The sequence below is a fragment of the Octopus bimaculoides genome, chromosome 2 (genome assembly GCF_046866305.1).
Source record: "Octopus bimaculoides isolate indiv1 chromosome 2, ASM4686630v1, whole genome shotgun sequence".
NCBI classification, from domain to species: domain Eukaryota; kingdom Metazoa; phylum Mollusca; class Cephalopoda; order Octopoda; family Octopodidae; genus Octopus; species Octopus bimaculoides.
Window position 1 is genome coordinate 179,925,495 of NC_142929.1, and position 17,189 is coordinate 179,942,683.

At 35.3% G+C, this 17,189-nt stretch overlaps 1 protein-coding gene across 18 annotated transcripts in view; it reads left to right on the top strand.

Annotated features, from left to right (window-relative positions):
• LOC106878697 (guanine nucleotide exchange protein SMCR8) overlaps positions 1-17,189 on the top strand; it is a 92,154-nt gene that overhangs the window by 29,695 nt on the left and 45,270 nt on the right. For all 18 annotated transcript variants that reach the window (XR_016240831.1, XR_016240832.1, XR_016240830.1 and 15 more), the window contains exons 8-12: positions 6,455-6,603; positions 9,737-10,310; positions 10,922-10,980; positions 11,650-11,763; positions 15,034-15,091. Coding sequence is in view for 15 of the 18 variants with exons in the window: in XM_089348128.1 (XP_089204254.1) it covers positions 6,455-6,603; positions 9,737-10,310; positions 10,922-10,980; positions 11,650-11,763; positions 15,034-15,091 (954 nt within the window). In the remaining 3 variants the exon portion in view is untranslated. The remainder of the gene's footprint in view (positions 1-6,454; positions 6,604-9,736; positions 10,311-10,921; positions 10,981-11,649; positions 11,764-15,033; positions 15,092-17,189) is intronic.

The following is a 17,189-nucleotide window of genomic DNA, read 5'->3' on the forward strand; positions in this document are numbered from 1 at the left end:
CTTACCATGTGTTCCGTTTTCTATGCCTGCATATAAGGTAAGGGGAAATAACAAAATTATTACTGTAATAGATAGAGAGGAGTAAGGGAGATATATGAGTATGAGAAAAGAAAGAAATGTGTTTTTACTCTGTAAATGAACTTTATTCACTGTCTATTTACAGCTATTGATATCTGAATGACTAATAGAATTGGTGCTGGTGGAGTGTAGGGAGATAAGTTAGGAACCAGATATAATAGAATGTTCAGTTTACAAGTGTGAATGTCTTTCTGTTTGGTCTTGGTTGTGTCTAGTAAAGTTTAGTTAACAGAAAGATTTTATAAATTTGGTGAAGTTTTGTTCTGTGGGACACAAAAAGCTTTTTAGTTGCTATTTACTTAAAATATATTTCCTTTTTCAGTAGTTCTTGGATTATATTAAGTTTTATATCAGTATTAGTTTCAAATTTTGGCACATGATCATCAGTTTTTTTAGGGGGAATCAAACAAAGAGAATGTAAAGAACTGAAAGACATACCACTAACCTTTTTGTCCAGTATGCTAACAATTCCACCAACTCACTGCTTGAGTTTATATCAATATTGGTTTCAAATTTTGGCACAAGGTCAAAGGTTTTGGGGGAAGGAGAAAGTTAATTACATCAACCCTGGTGCTCAACAAGCTCTTATTTTATCGACCCTGAAAGGATGAAAGGCAAAATCCATCTTGGCAGTATTCAAACAAAGAATGTAAAGATTGACGAAATGCCACTAAGCATTTTTCCTGGCGTGCTAACAATTCTACCAGTTCACTACCTTAATTTATATTAATATTGACAATACAAGATTTGGATGAAATTTTGCATAGATAAAAAATAATAATAAATAAATTTTTAAAAAACAGCTAAAGGGAATAGTTGAGCTATTTCCCTCAGCAATGTCATGATTCTAGAAAAGTTAAGGGTGATATAGTGAATGACATATATACAAAATTCTTTGATTGAATTTTTTTTTATCTCAGTTGTAAAATGGAAATAAAAACCTAGTGACAGTAAGGAACTCTTAATGAGAAGGGGAGATAATTTCGAGAAATCAATCTTCAAAATTTATTTACATGCTTAACCCTTAGGAGATGACAGGGCTGATCTGCCAGCCGAAAAGTAGAATGACAAAGAAGATTGTATTAGTTCATTTAATTTCCTACAAGAATATATATAGTTTTAAATATGTGAAGTAATTACTTTTTTTTTTTTGAAAAATAAGTGCATGCCCTCTGTAGGGCTTGTAAAAGGGGCTCTATCTTCTTGGCACTGAAACTCCAAATGAGGCTCTGTCTCCAAAGGGTTTAGGAAAAGTTTGCAAGCAAGGAACAACTATATTTAGAACTTGTTATTTGGTCCCATCAGCATGATATAGATTCCTCAGGTCAGTTTTGGTCAATTGACAATAGTATAGAAAAAAAAGATCACGCTATTTATAGCATTATCACGCGTTTGAGAAATAAATTTATTTCTGTATCTTACAATACATCTCAACGCTTCTAAAAAAAAAAAAAAAAAAAAACTTTGTTTACTTTCATCGTAAAACATTAATAATTTTTGACAAGTATAATTCACATAATATTGAAAAAAAAAAAAAAAATTAAATGCACTTAGAAAAATAATTTATGTGGGCCATTGTCATGACTTCGGATAAAATAAGTTAAGGGATGAATGCAGAATGCCAAAAAATTTTATGTGAAATTTCCTTCGTGGAGAAGGAAAACAAAGATGTGGTAGAAATTGTAAAGGCCTTTGAAAGGAAGAGGAAGTAATTTCAAGGTGTGGCTGTGTGGTAAGAAGCTTGTTTCCCAGGCACATGATTCCAGGTTCAGTCTCACTGTGTGGCACCTCAGGCAAGTGTCTTCTATAGCCTTGGGCTGACCAAAACCTTGTGAGTTGATTTGGTAGATGGAAACTGAAAGCCTACCATATATATATATATAATATATATATATATATATATATATATATATATATATATATTATATATATATATATATATATATATATTATATATATATATATATATATATATATATATATATATATATATATATATATATATATCTTTGTGTCTGTGTTTGTCCCCCACCACTGCTTGACAACTGGTGTCGGTGTGTTTACATCCCTGTAACTTAGTGGTTCAGCAAAAGAGACTGATAGAATAAGTACTAAGCTTAAAAATAAATCCTGGAGTTGATTTGTTCGACTAAAGCCTTTCAAGGTGGTGCCCCACCATGGCCACAGTCAGATGTCTGAAACAAGTAAAAGAATAAAAGAAAACTCTTTCAAAGTTAATTTCCCATGATAATGATGTATATTAATTTTGAGAAATTTATTCATAATTTCTTGAAATTATCTGCCCTGTTATTTGCTCTAACAATTACTGCCAGATTTTGTTCTCCACCTGGGTAGATTTCAGTTAAGAATTTTTTTTTTTTTTCATGTGCAGCATTCAGTGCCTCATCCTTTAACTTTTTCAGTTTAATTTTGGATTATTAAATATTAATAAGTAAATTAAATTGATCATCATGATAAATATAATTTGTTATTTAGGTACAAGGGCATGCATTTTTGAGGGGAGGGAATTAAGATAAAGCTAACCTTGGTGGAATTTATATTCAAAATGTAATAATAATAATAATAATAATAATAATCCTTTCTACTATAAGCACAAGGCCTGAAATTTTGAAGGAGGGGGTCTAGGTCGATTACATTGATCCCAGTGCTCAACTGGTACTTATTTTATCAAGCCTAAAAGGATGAAAGGCAGTTAACTTAATGATTTCTAACATAGGTATATGAATGGGCTACTGAATAAATTGATTTGAACTTGGATGTAATTAATTATTGCAGAGCAATATGTTTGATAAACTACCAGTTCTACCAATCCACTCAATTAATTATTTTATAATATAAGCATTAAGACTGAATTTTGTTAATCAGCGGGATGGTCAGTTAATTAAATTGACTCCAGTACTTGACAAGCACTTTATTTTATCAAACCCAAAGGGATAACTGACAAAGTTGGCCTTGGCAAGATTTCAGAAAGTAAAGAACTGGAAGAAATACCGCAACACATTTTTTCAAAGCTCTAACATTTCTGCCAGTCCACCCTAATAATGATGATGATAAATGTAGCTAACTCATATAGAACTGTAACTAACTTTGTCTGTCTCTCCTGATCAAACTGATTGTATTCCTGCTATCCAGTTGCATAATTAACAGTAAGAAGAGTGAAGGTTTACATAAAGCCATTCGTTTTTGTTTGTTTGTGTTTTGAATGAGCAAAGGCATTGAATAAAAATTAGAATCTAAAGTTGGAGAAAAATTGGAGGTGATCTGTAATGGCAAAAACCATTTTTTCTCAGCAATAAAGAATTTTGCTTAAGATGAAGTATTTTCATCTCCTCCTGACTTTTGACTATTGATTAAATTTTATCAGTTGAAAATGACTGTTTTTGAATTAGCTTATTTTGTATCTGTTTATCATCACCATCGTTTAATGTCCGCTTTCCATGTTAGCATGGGTTGGATGATTTGACTGAGAACTGGCAAACCAGATGGCTGCACCAAACATTAAAATTATAACTGGGGTTTATAAAATAGTAGCAGCTAATTTGAGATTTCAAGAGAGAGAGGAGGAGGATAAAAGCTAGAACTTATCCAGTCTTTTGATTATTGCACAAAAACTGAGGAATTGGAAAACAAAGAAAGCATTGAACAACCAAAGTAAGCATTCTCAAAATATTTAACAAGTTCATTTCACATCTAGAAGTGCTGGCAAACAAATTCAATGACATATATTGGATTTCAAACTTTAGAAGACAATTAGGAAGATAAATGGCTAAAATAACAGCATTTAGATTAAAAGATGAACAGCTAGAATTAGCAATGAAAAAAAAAACTCAAAAATTCCAAAGCAGAAAATCCAGACAGTTTAACTATATCATGTGAAGAATCTTAGCAAGCTTGGTATCATGTACTTTCTACTCAAAAACTGCAAAATCCCAGCAGTTTCGAAGATTTTGTCTATCATCTTTCTTGTGAAGTCTAGCAAAGTTGTAACTGACTCAGCATCGTACAGACCAGTATCTCTTTACAATCTAATTGTAAAAGTTTTTGAAAGTGCCTTTCACTAACAATCAGTGCCCATTTAACTCTCCAAGACCACTAGTACAGATTCAAATGTCAACACTTGAGCATTTCTGCAGCTCTTAATATACATTGCAGTTGGATTTGTCCAAAACAAACAGTCTACAACACATTTATCTGTAGCACAAGACTTAACAATGTGATGAATTGGAAGAACCATCAGAGTATGGGACAAAATTCCTTGTATTTGCTTTGGCTCTTTGTTCAAATCCACCAAGCTCAACTTTGCCTTTCATATTTTTGGGGTTGATTAAATAAGTTCCAATCCAGGGCAATGGATTAATGGAATTGTTAGAGTATCAGGTGAGATGCCTTGTATTTATTCTGGTTTTATGTTCTTAGTTCTTGAGTGGTAGACTTAAACTGTTGACACTTTAACACCACCTCCTTTCTTGGGTATCTTTAGTGGAGTTCATTCTGTTGCAAATATTTGAGCCAGCTGAAAACCAAGTTCCAAGGACAAGTTATCTAAGAATGGAACCATGAGACTTCAGAGTTTCACAGAGGAGCTGGACGTTTCCTTTATTCTTCAACTTTCTTTTTTGTTAGTTGAGTTTTTGTCTCCAAAGCATTCAATCTTGTTAGCTGTACTAATGATTTTGTAGTTTCAGGTTCAAAATCTGATCCAAACATGATCACTACTAGACTGAGCTAATACTTGCCAAACATTATTGACCTTTATGTGATAGAGGATTGTGACTTTCAATACTTGAATCAACAGAGACTTTGTTCACACCTCACAATACCCAACTCCATTATGTTCAAGTTCTTGGTCTTACAAAATATTAACTCACCACATTATAGAAGAATGGCAGCCTGTGCTCAACAAAGAAATAATATTTTTAAATCATTGACTGTCAGTACTTGGCAACAAGATAAATTCACAATTTCAGTAATCTACAAAGGAATTTGCTGGCTAATTCTTGATTATGCAAGTCCAGTGTGGACCCATTAGCATCAGGTATGCCTGTTTTCTATGCTGGCATAGTTTGGTCTGGTCTTCACAGTCTGAGTCTTATCCAAAGTTACAAGGCGTGCACTGGCACAGCTGTGCTCTTGTTTTTGGTGCAATACTCAATGATCATCACTGTCATATAGATTCAGGGTGGAGGCGCAATGGCCCAGTGGCTAGGGCAGCAGACTCGCGGTCATGGGATCGCGGTTTCGATTCCCAGACCGGGCGTTGTGAGTGTTTATTGAGCGAAAACACCTAAAGCTCCACAAGGCTCCGGCAGGGGATGGTGGCGAACCCTGGTGTACTCTTTCACCACAACTTTCTCTCACTCTTTCTTCCTGTTTCTGTTGTGCCTGTAATTCAAAGGGTCAGCCTTGTCACATTCTGTGTCACGCTGAATATCCCCGAGAACTACGTTAAGGGTACACGTGTCTGTGGAGTGCTCAGCCACTTGCACGTTAATTTCACGAGCAGGCTGTTCCGTTGATCGGATCAACTGGAACCCTTGACGGAGTGCCAACAACAACATAGATTCAGGAATCACCAACATGTCTTGATTGCAAAGCATGTTCCATGATATCACTCTTTTCTTCTACTTCACAGTTGATGCTATTAATTTATGGAACAACCTCATGAAAATGGTAGAGTGGTTTGGGCTTGAATTGCAATATTAAACTTATATTGGGGCAACCTGAATAAGAACTACAACAACAGTAAAGTTGGTATGACTGTTCTTCCCTGAGTAATCAAACAAGATAATTCACTCGCATACATGCATGTTAATGAAACTTCTCTCCATAAACACTCACATGCTATCCTGTTTTCATTTATGCTCCCATTAGTTCATTGTTTCACTGCCAGAGCGCTTCTATTTAATATTCAAGCAGTTCTATGAACTTGGGAGGCATTTTTCTTTTTCTTTAAAAAAAAACACCTGCAACTTTCAAAATTGGAAGTTCATGAAAGATGTCTTGCAAACAAGTTGCACATGCAAGTGCTACCAGTCGAGAACTCCGCATACCGGAAGCCAGCAAGTGTATGGGGTCATCAGGAGAGAATGCGTGCTGTTTCGGGGCCTACCTCTCGACGGCATCAATGAGCACCGGCCCCCCTTACTGATATGAGGCCCCGCTTGCTAGATCAACTGGTTATTAAAAACAAAGCTCAATATTTCTCTAGCCATCGCTCATCGTCTCTTTTTAACCAAATCCATATATAAGGATTTGATTAAAGAAATTTGTTTTTGAGACATCTTTTGTAACAGAAGACAGTCTTTATAAAATTGAATTATTTCTGTTATTTTTCTTTCTTTTGCCTTTCTTTCAGACTGCTTGAATCAAAAGTCAGATGGTTGTTCTCTTATTACAAATGATAACACTGCCTCTGCATCAGATACACCAACTGTCACTGTGCAAAGTCTTGAATATCTTAGACAAGAAACTTTAAACATTTTGGAAGCCTTAGAAGAATATAAGGTAAGTTGAAAACTGTTTTATATTCCTATATAAAGAAGAACAATGCTATAATTTCTAGTTATTGTATTTGTTAGTCACCAGTGCATAGCTATTGTTATTGGCTCTTTTCAAATAAGTCACATATAGTGACAATTAGAATATACTAATGTGAAGGAAAAACAAATGTATATCGGTGACTACAATCATCATTGTCGTCATCATGATCATGATGATGATCATCATGTATTGTATTTTTCCATGCTGACATGAGTTTGATGGGTTGTCATGGGTTGAATCAATTCTTGTTTGAAGTTACTGTGCTCTTAGATGAGTGTTGTATAAGTGAGAGAATAGAGGATGAGTGAAGCTAAGACATCCTTCACTAACCTTGTTTTAGCTTTTTATTTGCCATGCATGTACAGATTCCATCACATGCCAGGGGAAAAACTAGAAGTGGTTGATAGCTTCCACTACCTAGGCAACCAAGTCTGTAGTGGAGGTGGTTGCTCTGAGAGTGTAGCGGCTAGAATAAGAATAACCTGGGTAAAGTTCAGGGAGTTCCTACCTCTGCTGGCAACTAAAGGCCTTTCCCTCACGATAACAGTTAGATGTATGATGCATGTGTGTGAATTGCCATGCCATATGGCACTGAAACATGGGCCATGACTGCTGAGAACATGCATAGGCTTGAAAGAAACGGAGCTAGTAAGATCTGCTGGATGTGTAATGTCAGTGTGCATACACGACAGAGTGTGAGCGCCCTGAGAGAAAAGTTGGACATAAGAAGCATCAAATGTGGTGTGCAAGAGAGATAACTGCGTTAGTATGGTTATGTGTTACATAAAGATGAGGACAGATGTGTGAGGAAGTGCCACTCCTTAACTGTGGAAGGTACCTGTGGAAGAGGTAGACCCAGGAAGACATGGGATGAGGTGGTGAAGAATGACCTTTAAACGTTGGCTCTCATAGAGGCAATGACCGGAGACTGAGATCTCTGGAGATATGCTGCAATTGAGAAGACCCAGCAACTAAAAGTACCCTTGATGCGTCGAGCAATATGATATGCTTGAGAAGACCTGTTGAATCAAGTAAAACTAAAATAGTAGCTGTGGTCAGTGCCCCCTGACGGGCTTTCATGCCGGTGGCACAATTAAAAGCATCATTCAAGTGTGGTCGATCCAGGTCTGCCTGACTGGCTCCCGTGCTGTGTGGCACATAAAAAGCACCATCTGAACGTGGCTGATGCCAGACATCCTGACTGGCTCCTGTGCCAGTGGCATGTAAAAAGCACTATCTGAATGCAATTGATGCCAGGCCCACCTGACTGGCTCCTGTGCTAGTGGCATGTAAAATGCACCCGCTATACTTTTGGAGTGGTTGGCATTAGGAAGGGCATCCAACTGTAGAAACATTGCCAGATCAGATTGGAGCCTGGTGCAGCCGCTGGCTTTCCAGACCTCAGTCAAACCGTCCAACCCATGCCAGCATGGAAAACGGACGTTAAACGATGATGATGATGATGATGAGGTACAATTTGCCAATTGTTGCAGCCCTTTATGCTTTTTTCATGAATCTGAACTTCATGAGATCCCTCTTCACCACTTTGTCCCATGCCTTTCTAGGTTTCCCCCTTCCACAAGTTCCATCCACTTTGAGTATCTGGCACTTTTTTTATACTGCTTTCCATCTATATGCATAACACACCTATACCAGCACAGACATCTCTCTTACTCACTCATGTAATTCTTCTAATAGTCAGCTTTTCTTTCAGCTCAATTGCTCTCTATCATTCATGCACACTGATATTACAGAGCCAGTGAAGCATCATTTGGTACAGGCATGGCTGTGGGGCTAAGAAGCTTATTTCTCAATCAAGTAGTCTTGGGTTTACTTGCATTGTGCAGCACCTTAACAAAGTGTCTTTCTACTATGGCCTGGGCCCACAAAACTCTTGTGAGTTGATCTGGTTGAAACTGAAAGAAGCCTCTCATATGTATGTGTGTGCGTGTGTTGCCCTTGTCTTGATGTCTTGTAGTAATTGTAAATGAGCATAGCCATCAGTCAAGTGATGTTGTTTGTTTTGTGTCTAACATGAAAAACAGGTCTTGTTTGGAAATAGATGAAAGTTGGTGACAGAAAGGGTGAAAATTTGCTTTGGCATTCTGTCTGACCCATTGCAGGCATGAAAAAGTAGACATTAAATGGTGATGACACACACACACAACCACAATCAATTAAATTACAATAACAGCACATGGCAAAACTTATATAATACACTAACAGCATGACTACATTGACAATATCTATGGAAACAGTAGCTCACTTTGTACATTGTTGTCTTTTTATGTACTTCTGGTCACTGCCTGAAATCTAGAAATCTGAACATCGAAACTCTAATCATAGACTAAAATCTGCTTAATCAGGGCTGACATGAAGGCTACACTAAAATAATGCAACTCTTACATATTAAAAGCTTTGGCACCTTTTATATTATTCATTAATTATATTTCAACTTTTGTTCTTAACATTCACCACTCCAAACATGACCCTTTCGAGTCTTCCTTTGCAAGGAACATAACCAAAGTATCTATTATAACTATTTCCTATAGAATAACTATTTCTTGTAGAAGCGTATTTCTTCCTTTTTAAATCAAAATATCTTGCCTTTCTGATGGCCTAAGAGCTCCTGATATAAGGACCACATACTGAAAGGGTCAATTTTCCTTTTACAGATAAACATAGGATAGTTTCATAAGCAGTACAGTAGAGCTGACTGTTATGAAAGTCATCTGAAGAAGCCATAAGATTAGCTACAAAATATGTTGGTTTATGTTTTTAGAGATGACACTTTCACTTTGAAAATGATATGTTGGCAATTCTAGATCTGTAAAATGAAACAGTGTGGCGTTTGGAATTAAAGATTTAACAATAAGTAGTCATCCAGTCATTTTCCCTTGATAAAAATATAATTCTCTATTGCTGTTCTCTCTTTACTTTCTTGTGTCCTTTCTATCCATATTTAGTTTAAATATACAAATGTATTCTTTGAATTGTTCTAGTTTAATCATTAATTAATTGATTTCGTTTTTAATAATTCAATTTCTGAGGAATTATCATAATGAGGTCCCTAATGAAACTCATATTTTAATTTCAGCCTGAATTATTTAATAGTTATGCAGCATACAGAACTAAAGCTAATGTGAAATATAATCCAACATGTAAAGATAGCAGCCATACAGATGATAGTCGAGAAGATGGACCAGTAGCTTTAACAGTTCAGACAACTATTGACAGTGATCAGTTAGCAGATCATCATAATATTAATCATGATGGTGTTGGTGATGATAAAAGCTGTAATGACTCAAATATCAATAAAAATTATAAAATATCTAAAGATGTTTCAACTAATGTTGAACATGACAAACATATCCCCAATAACTTAACATCAAGTCACCCATTTCATCGAGGTCGTATGAAATCAAAGCATAAAGACCCTCCTATTGATGAACAGTATGTTGTAGTAAACAATGTTGACAGGTCATTTTCTTGTTCTGATATTTCCTCATGTGAACGTTTATCAAAGGAAGTTAGTAACAGATCAGAGAGCTCAAGCCAATCATCGGAATCCGTCGTACCATGTTCCAGTGAATCGGAATTTTCATTTGCATCTTCAAGTTCTTTCCAGCAGGATAATTCTTCTCATGAAGACTCTTCTTCAGTTATATTGGGTAAGTTTATTTATTTATAAATTTAATCCAAATGTACATGAATTAAAATTATTCAAAAAAACACTGTCAAAGTAGTTGAAGTAGTAACTTATTAGTAGTAAGCTTAAATTAATGTAAAAGGAGGCTTACTTGATTTACCATATGAAAAAATAGTATTTCCTCCTTATTCATGTTGAAGGGATCTTGCCATAAAACATGAGCTCCTAAAACATGCTGATTTCTGAACTTTGTATATGTATCAACTTGCATCAGCTTATAAAATTATGGGGATTTTTCCCCTTCATTTTAATATTTATTGTGTCTTTTCAGTGATAGTTCAGTCATCAATTACTAACATTTTTGCAAAAATCTCCATTATCAAATTATTAACTATAGAATCACACTTTTTCTCCCCAACACTTGAACTTATCCAATCCATAATTGAATGAGTATATCTAATTTTTTATAAGAATTTGTGGCAAATTAAATTTTAATCTTTATCAAAGTATCTACAGCTTCTGCTGGGAAATTGGTAAAAAAATGTTTTGTCCCTCTTAGCTACAGCAAGTAACCTTAACACTCAACAATTTAATGGGTTTCATTAATGCATGTTCTTATTTGCCATTTAACAGACCACAAATCTGACAAAACCAGTCACCTATTTCTCATTGATTACCCTTCAAACTACAAGGTAAATAATTTGTCTTACTCTAGAAATCAACTTTATTTTCTATACTTACTCTAAGACTATGTATATTAAGAATTATGCGTATTATCTTTATATGGACATGTCTCTTTGTTATTTAACATTAATTACATGAAAGATAATAGTTAATGTGTTGGATAAAATGCTTAACAGCATTTCTTTTGGCTCTTTCTGTTCTGTCTTCAAATTTTGTCAAAGTCAACTTTGCTTTTCATCACTTTGAAGTCAATAAAATAAGTACTAGTTGAGCATTGGGGTCAATTAATTGACAAGCCTCTTCCCCCAAAATTTATGGCTTTGTGCTGTAGTAGAAAGGATTATTTTATAATTATACTTGTCTGTCAAGTACAACTCCATCTGAAACTGTGAGTTGAAACTAAAATAGCTACAACATGGAAGAACCATTAACACTTAAACTTAAATTAATTTATTTCTTAATGTGTCCAGATTTTCACTGCCCTACTGCTACCTTGGCACTAATATATTAAACAAGAAGCGCAACTTATCATGAATCATTTGTTAACATCTTTACCAGTGTGAGATGGTTTGGAGGATAAGACATTTGAATTGGTAAAATGATTTACTATTAGATGTCATTTTGTTTTGTTTTACTAATAGCTTATATAAAATCAGTATTACCTTCCTTTTATTCAGCCTAAATTATATAAGCCCCCCAGTCGAAAACGGTTTGAATTCATGCTGCGTAAACTAGAATTGATGTGCCTCAATAGATATGATCATTGGAAGCAGTTAGAATCAATACACCAGGTAGGTTGATGCTTAATCTATTTGTTTCTTGCAGTATTATTTTTATTTAACTGTAACACTCCTACATATTATTGTTGATCATTTCTATAATTCATTTACATTATAGCATAATAGCTTACTAATCTTTAATCAGTAAACTTTTGTTAGCAACAGATATGAGTATTAGTTTTCCAAGTTTGTATGGGTTACAAAGGACTACATATTATAGTCTTTTGTCTTCTCCTTTCTGAGGTTTGGCTTCTTGAGGCCATCTTTCACCATTTCTTCCCCGGTTTCCTTTGGTCTTCATCTTCCACAAGTTTCTGTCACTTGACTTATTTGGCACTTAACAAGCCATCATCCTCCACATGCATCACATGCTCATATAATATCAGTCTTTTCTCTTGCAAACCAAATCTAATTCTTTTTATACCCAGTTTTTTTCTCAGCTCATTTGTGCTTTACCATCCATATACACTAACATATCACATCCAGCAAAGTATGCTTGCTTCATTCCTCTCCAGCCTTCATACATCTATATTCAATGCCCATGTTTCACAATTATGCAATATTGCACTTTGCAACATTTATCTTCAGATACCTAGATTATCTTGGTAATCGTGGCTATCAACTACTTCTCTGAAACTTACAAGCTTGAAAAATTTATTTCACAATTTTTATTGCTGCTAACTTCTCCTGTACTCCTGCTACATACGAAATATTTCCCCTCTGTCAGCCTGTCTGTAATCCCACTACACCTCTTGTGTCATCATACCTTACATTTAGTACATACAGAATTCTTGTCTAGTCTTTTTCTGCATATTGAGCACAGCCATTTTATAGATGGCATTAGAGGTCTCTCTTCTATCCTCCTAAAACTTGTCTTTGTTAGGATTACTTTAGGGCCTCTCAATTTTAGGTTTTACTTACACATTTAGAATTTCTTTTAAATTTTTGCTGAATTTAGCTGATAATTAGCTTATTGGTAAACAGTTCTCGTTAATAACCAGTTTTACACTCTTCTGATATGACCTTTAGATCTATAATGAACTATAGGGGGCTGAGAACCAATCTCTGATACACATCTACTCTCACTAAACTTGTTGCTAACTCTCACATTGTTGATGGTATCTCTGTACATGACTTGCATGGCTCTCATGAGCCATTTATTTTCACATAGCTTTCTTAGTGATCATAACCCTACAGAGTGTAGTACTCTGTCAAAGGTCTTCTCCAGGTCAACAAATGCTAGGTGTAGGGAATTACTTTTAGCTAAGAACTTTCCCTATTGTTGCCTCACTAGGAAGAGAACATCAGTGGCACCTTATTCTGGCACAAACCCAAATTGCATCTCATCTAAATTGATTCTCTTCCCAATTAGTTGTGCTAAAACTCATTACTCTCATAATTTGATCAATCATTTTTATACTTATGAAGGTGATTGTTTCTAGCTTACCTACTGTTATACTATTCTTTGGGTATGACATTTCCCTGTACTATCTGATTAACTTTATGAATGACTAGTACATGTCCTACTTCACCATATATTTTCAGGTTCTCAGCACCTATACTTTGCTTTCAATTGTAAAGCTGTGAACTTTAATAGCTAATCCCTTTGTTGAGTGGTGTTGGGGTAATTCCTCTCCCTCATATTCTTCACATTCAGCACTCTCTCATAGCAGCTTTTCATTTCCATACCACTTTCTTCTCAGCATCAGTCATGGCAAGAGCACCACTATTGTTCCATATGATTTTTTTCCTCAAAAACACTTCATTCACACTAACACACTTCTTTACAATCTGGAAAACTACATGCCTTTGATGATATTTGTCAAGATAAAGGGTGATGACCCCCACAGCACTACTGGCTAGGTATGTTTTCCCAATGGAATAGACTATCTAATTCATTTTCCATGCTGGTACGAGTTGGTTGACCATGTCTCACTTATATGCTCCATTTTTCACATAGTTTCTTCTAGCCACTTTATGGAGTGTATCCATAAATGTGTGATATTGTTAATTATCATAATCGAACATTGTAGATGCAGAAATGAGGCAATTATCAGATAGAGCCAACAGCTCATGTATCTTCAGTATTCTTTGCTTTTATGAAGGAGAGAGAGAGAGAGAGAGAGAGAGAGAGAGAGAGAGAGAGAGAGAGAGAAAGCTGAGAGAAGAGAATGAGAAAGTTTAATATGATAAATAATAGTGTCTTAAATTTGATGTAGTGTCTCTGAGCTGTTATCCATAAATATGTGATATCTCCAGTTATCAGAATTCAACATCATAAATACAGAAATAGTGAAATAGACCAGAGAAAACAGAACAAGTAGCTTGTATGCCTTCATAGCTCAAAACTCTTGTGAAATAGAGAGAGAGAGAGAGAGAGAGATCTGCAGACTAATATATTTTGATGCTTTTAGTTATTAATAAAAAGAATCCATATTGTTTTCCAAAGTTCACCTGTATGTCATTCCATAATGCTTGCTGATTTTCACTAATTATTTCAGAGTGTGACCTTATTCTTACTAATTGATTTCATCTATTTCTTCCCATTTTAAAATTATTTTCATCCTTTTTGTTTTTTTCTCACTTCTTTTTGAGCAGAATATTTAATTTGTAGTGGCGCGAAATTATAGCTGCCATTGAGGAAGTACTATCTGCACATGCGCAAAGGACTTGCCTTTCCGGAAGTCCCTTGAGTGCGCATGCGTAGTAAAACTAGTACTTAAAGAGTTTGTTTCATTTTGTAAGTCAGTTGAGCGAGAGACCTTCGACGTGACAACACCTCGCTCCTCAACGAAGCACTCTTCACCACATTGCTATCGATATGATAGCTATTTGCTCCTCTGGCATACATCAAGGAGGCTCTTAACCTTCCAATACCAATTACAACTTAATCAGCGGCTGCTAAGCTGAGTAACACAGGATTTATAAAACCAAGCATCATCAAAAATAAAACTTATTTTTATTATGTTGTTAATTTCTACTGTTTTTTCATATATAATTATATTGAAAGGTGATAGAGAGAGACTAATGTCTCTATTGCAACTATCAATCTTTTACAAATTTGTTAGATTAAATACACTACAAATTTCAATTCTGTCCCTCTACATTTTTGTTCTGATGTGAGCGATAATTGTTGTTGTTGCTGCTGCATCAGTAATAGTAGTAGTACCATCTAGCATTCTCTAATACATTAAATGATAATCACAATATTCTAGTAAAATCTCGAAAATTCTTCTCTTCATTTTACTTGACTATTTATATGTCTTCTCTCTTTTATTCCAGTATTATAGCCAAGACTTAGCCATCTTGAAAATGCATCAATGGGAAAAAAATCTAACTGGTAAATTTCCTTATAATTTCATTTAATGCATGCTTTTGAAATTGGCTAGCTTTATAAATCCCTCATACTAAATTTGGTGCTGAGTACTTTTCCTGTAGAACTACACTCATCTGGAACTCTCTTGTTGGTTAGACATGCATATATTCAAACCAAATACATACTGCATCAGCCTCACTGAGTTGTCCCCTACCCTTATTCCCCAGACTAACAAATACAAAGATGAAAATGGGAGTTGTAACATATTTTTCCAATGAGCTTTTGATTTCGTTCATGATTGAAAACTGAGTTTCAAATTCAATATGTCTAGACATGCTATGACACTCAGTATAAATATATTATTTACTATTATTTTATGTAGTGTGTTGTGTAGAGTATAATGGTTTGAAACTTAAACATAGCAGAAATTATTAAACTAAAAGCAATATAGTTCTACTTACTTTAGGGATATAGTTAATGTTAGTGGTACACGTACTAAAAGTATATTTTTGTGTCTGGGGAGAGTCATGTGCATATGTATACACATAATTATGCATGCATGCATGTATGTATGTATGTACGTATGTATGTATGTATACGTGTGTGTATGCATATATATATATATGTATGTCTATGTATTCTGCATATTCATGTGTGTGTGTGTGTGTGTATTTGTGTGTGTACCTCTGTCTCCTTGTGTGTGTGTTTGAGCAGGTCTATGTGTATGGGTTTGTCTGACTATGTACATGCGTCTGTTATGTATGGATGTGTCTCCATATGTGTCCTTGTGTGTGTGTGTGGATGTGTTTATATGGTCATGTGTTTCCCTCTCCTTTTGTGTATGTGTGTGTGTGCTTATCTGTCCTTATTACCTATGTACCTATCTATCTACTTACCTATCTGTTTACCTACATATCCATTTACCTATATATATATATATATATATATATATATATTCACTTACATGACAGCCTGCTAACAAATCTACTTGTATATGTATAAACTGTAGGTATTGGGGTATCACTGCCTTCTATGTGTATCTCCTATTTAGTATTGGGGATGTTTTATTTATGAGGATGTGCTCCTATATTTGTCTGAGTGTTGGCTCCTTTGGGTGCTAGGATAAAATGCGGATGTCAAGTTGACAGTGTGCCTCCATGTTCGTCTTTGGCATTTTGGTAAAGTATGGAGGACTTGATTTTGTTGTCATATTGTCCCAAATGTTTATTTAATCTCTCTGCAATGCTTTTAGATATCTCACCAACGTATGTCATGTTCTTGTCTTTACAAGCACCCTCTATGCACCTTACACAGTAGACTACATTTCTAGTTCTACAGTTAATGACAGGGTTAATCTTAATGCAGTTCTGAAAGGGGTTTGTCCTACATAACTGTAATCTGATGGAGCTCCCTGGCTTTTCAGTGATCTTAATGTTGAGTTTGGTCTCCTTCAGAGCTTTCCTAAATCATTAGGCTAGTACTCCATGGGCTGTGGCCTCTACAAACATCACTCCTTGATATTTTTCAGCCTTGTACCATGTGTTCACTGTGTCTACTTTGTCACAAACTCTCTGCATCTTATTCCAGTCTTTACCTCTGTGTCTAGAGCAGGCACCACTGGCCTCTTCATGACCTAGTGGGACAGAAAACTTAAAAAATCCTTAGCAAACCCATACACATAGACACACTCAAACACGCACACACAAGGAGATAGAAGTATGCACACAAATACACACAAAGATGAATATGCAGAATACATACATACAAACGTACACACATGCATACAAGTGTTTTGCTTTACTGTAGGTATGTAGATGACATTAATATTCTAGTTAGACAAACTCTAGTAATTGTAGTGTAGAAACCGAGAGGAGTATAAGAGATAGCACCCACTAACTCCATGCAGCCAAGTATCATGGTAACTATAGATTACTTCACTAGGCACCCTAACAATAGACTCCCTGTCTTTGTTACTGAACTTTGGTTAGAGACTGTGAACAAGAGAGTGCAGCTCCTCCACTCCTATTACATGAAACCCATAACTTCTAAATATGTTGTTCACAAAAACTCAGTTTTGTCACACAACATGAAAATCAACATACTGATAGCAGACTTAGTTAGG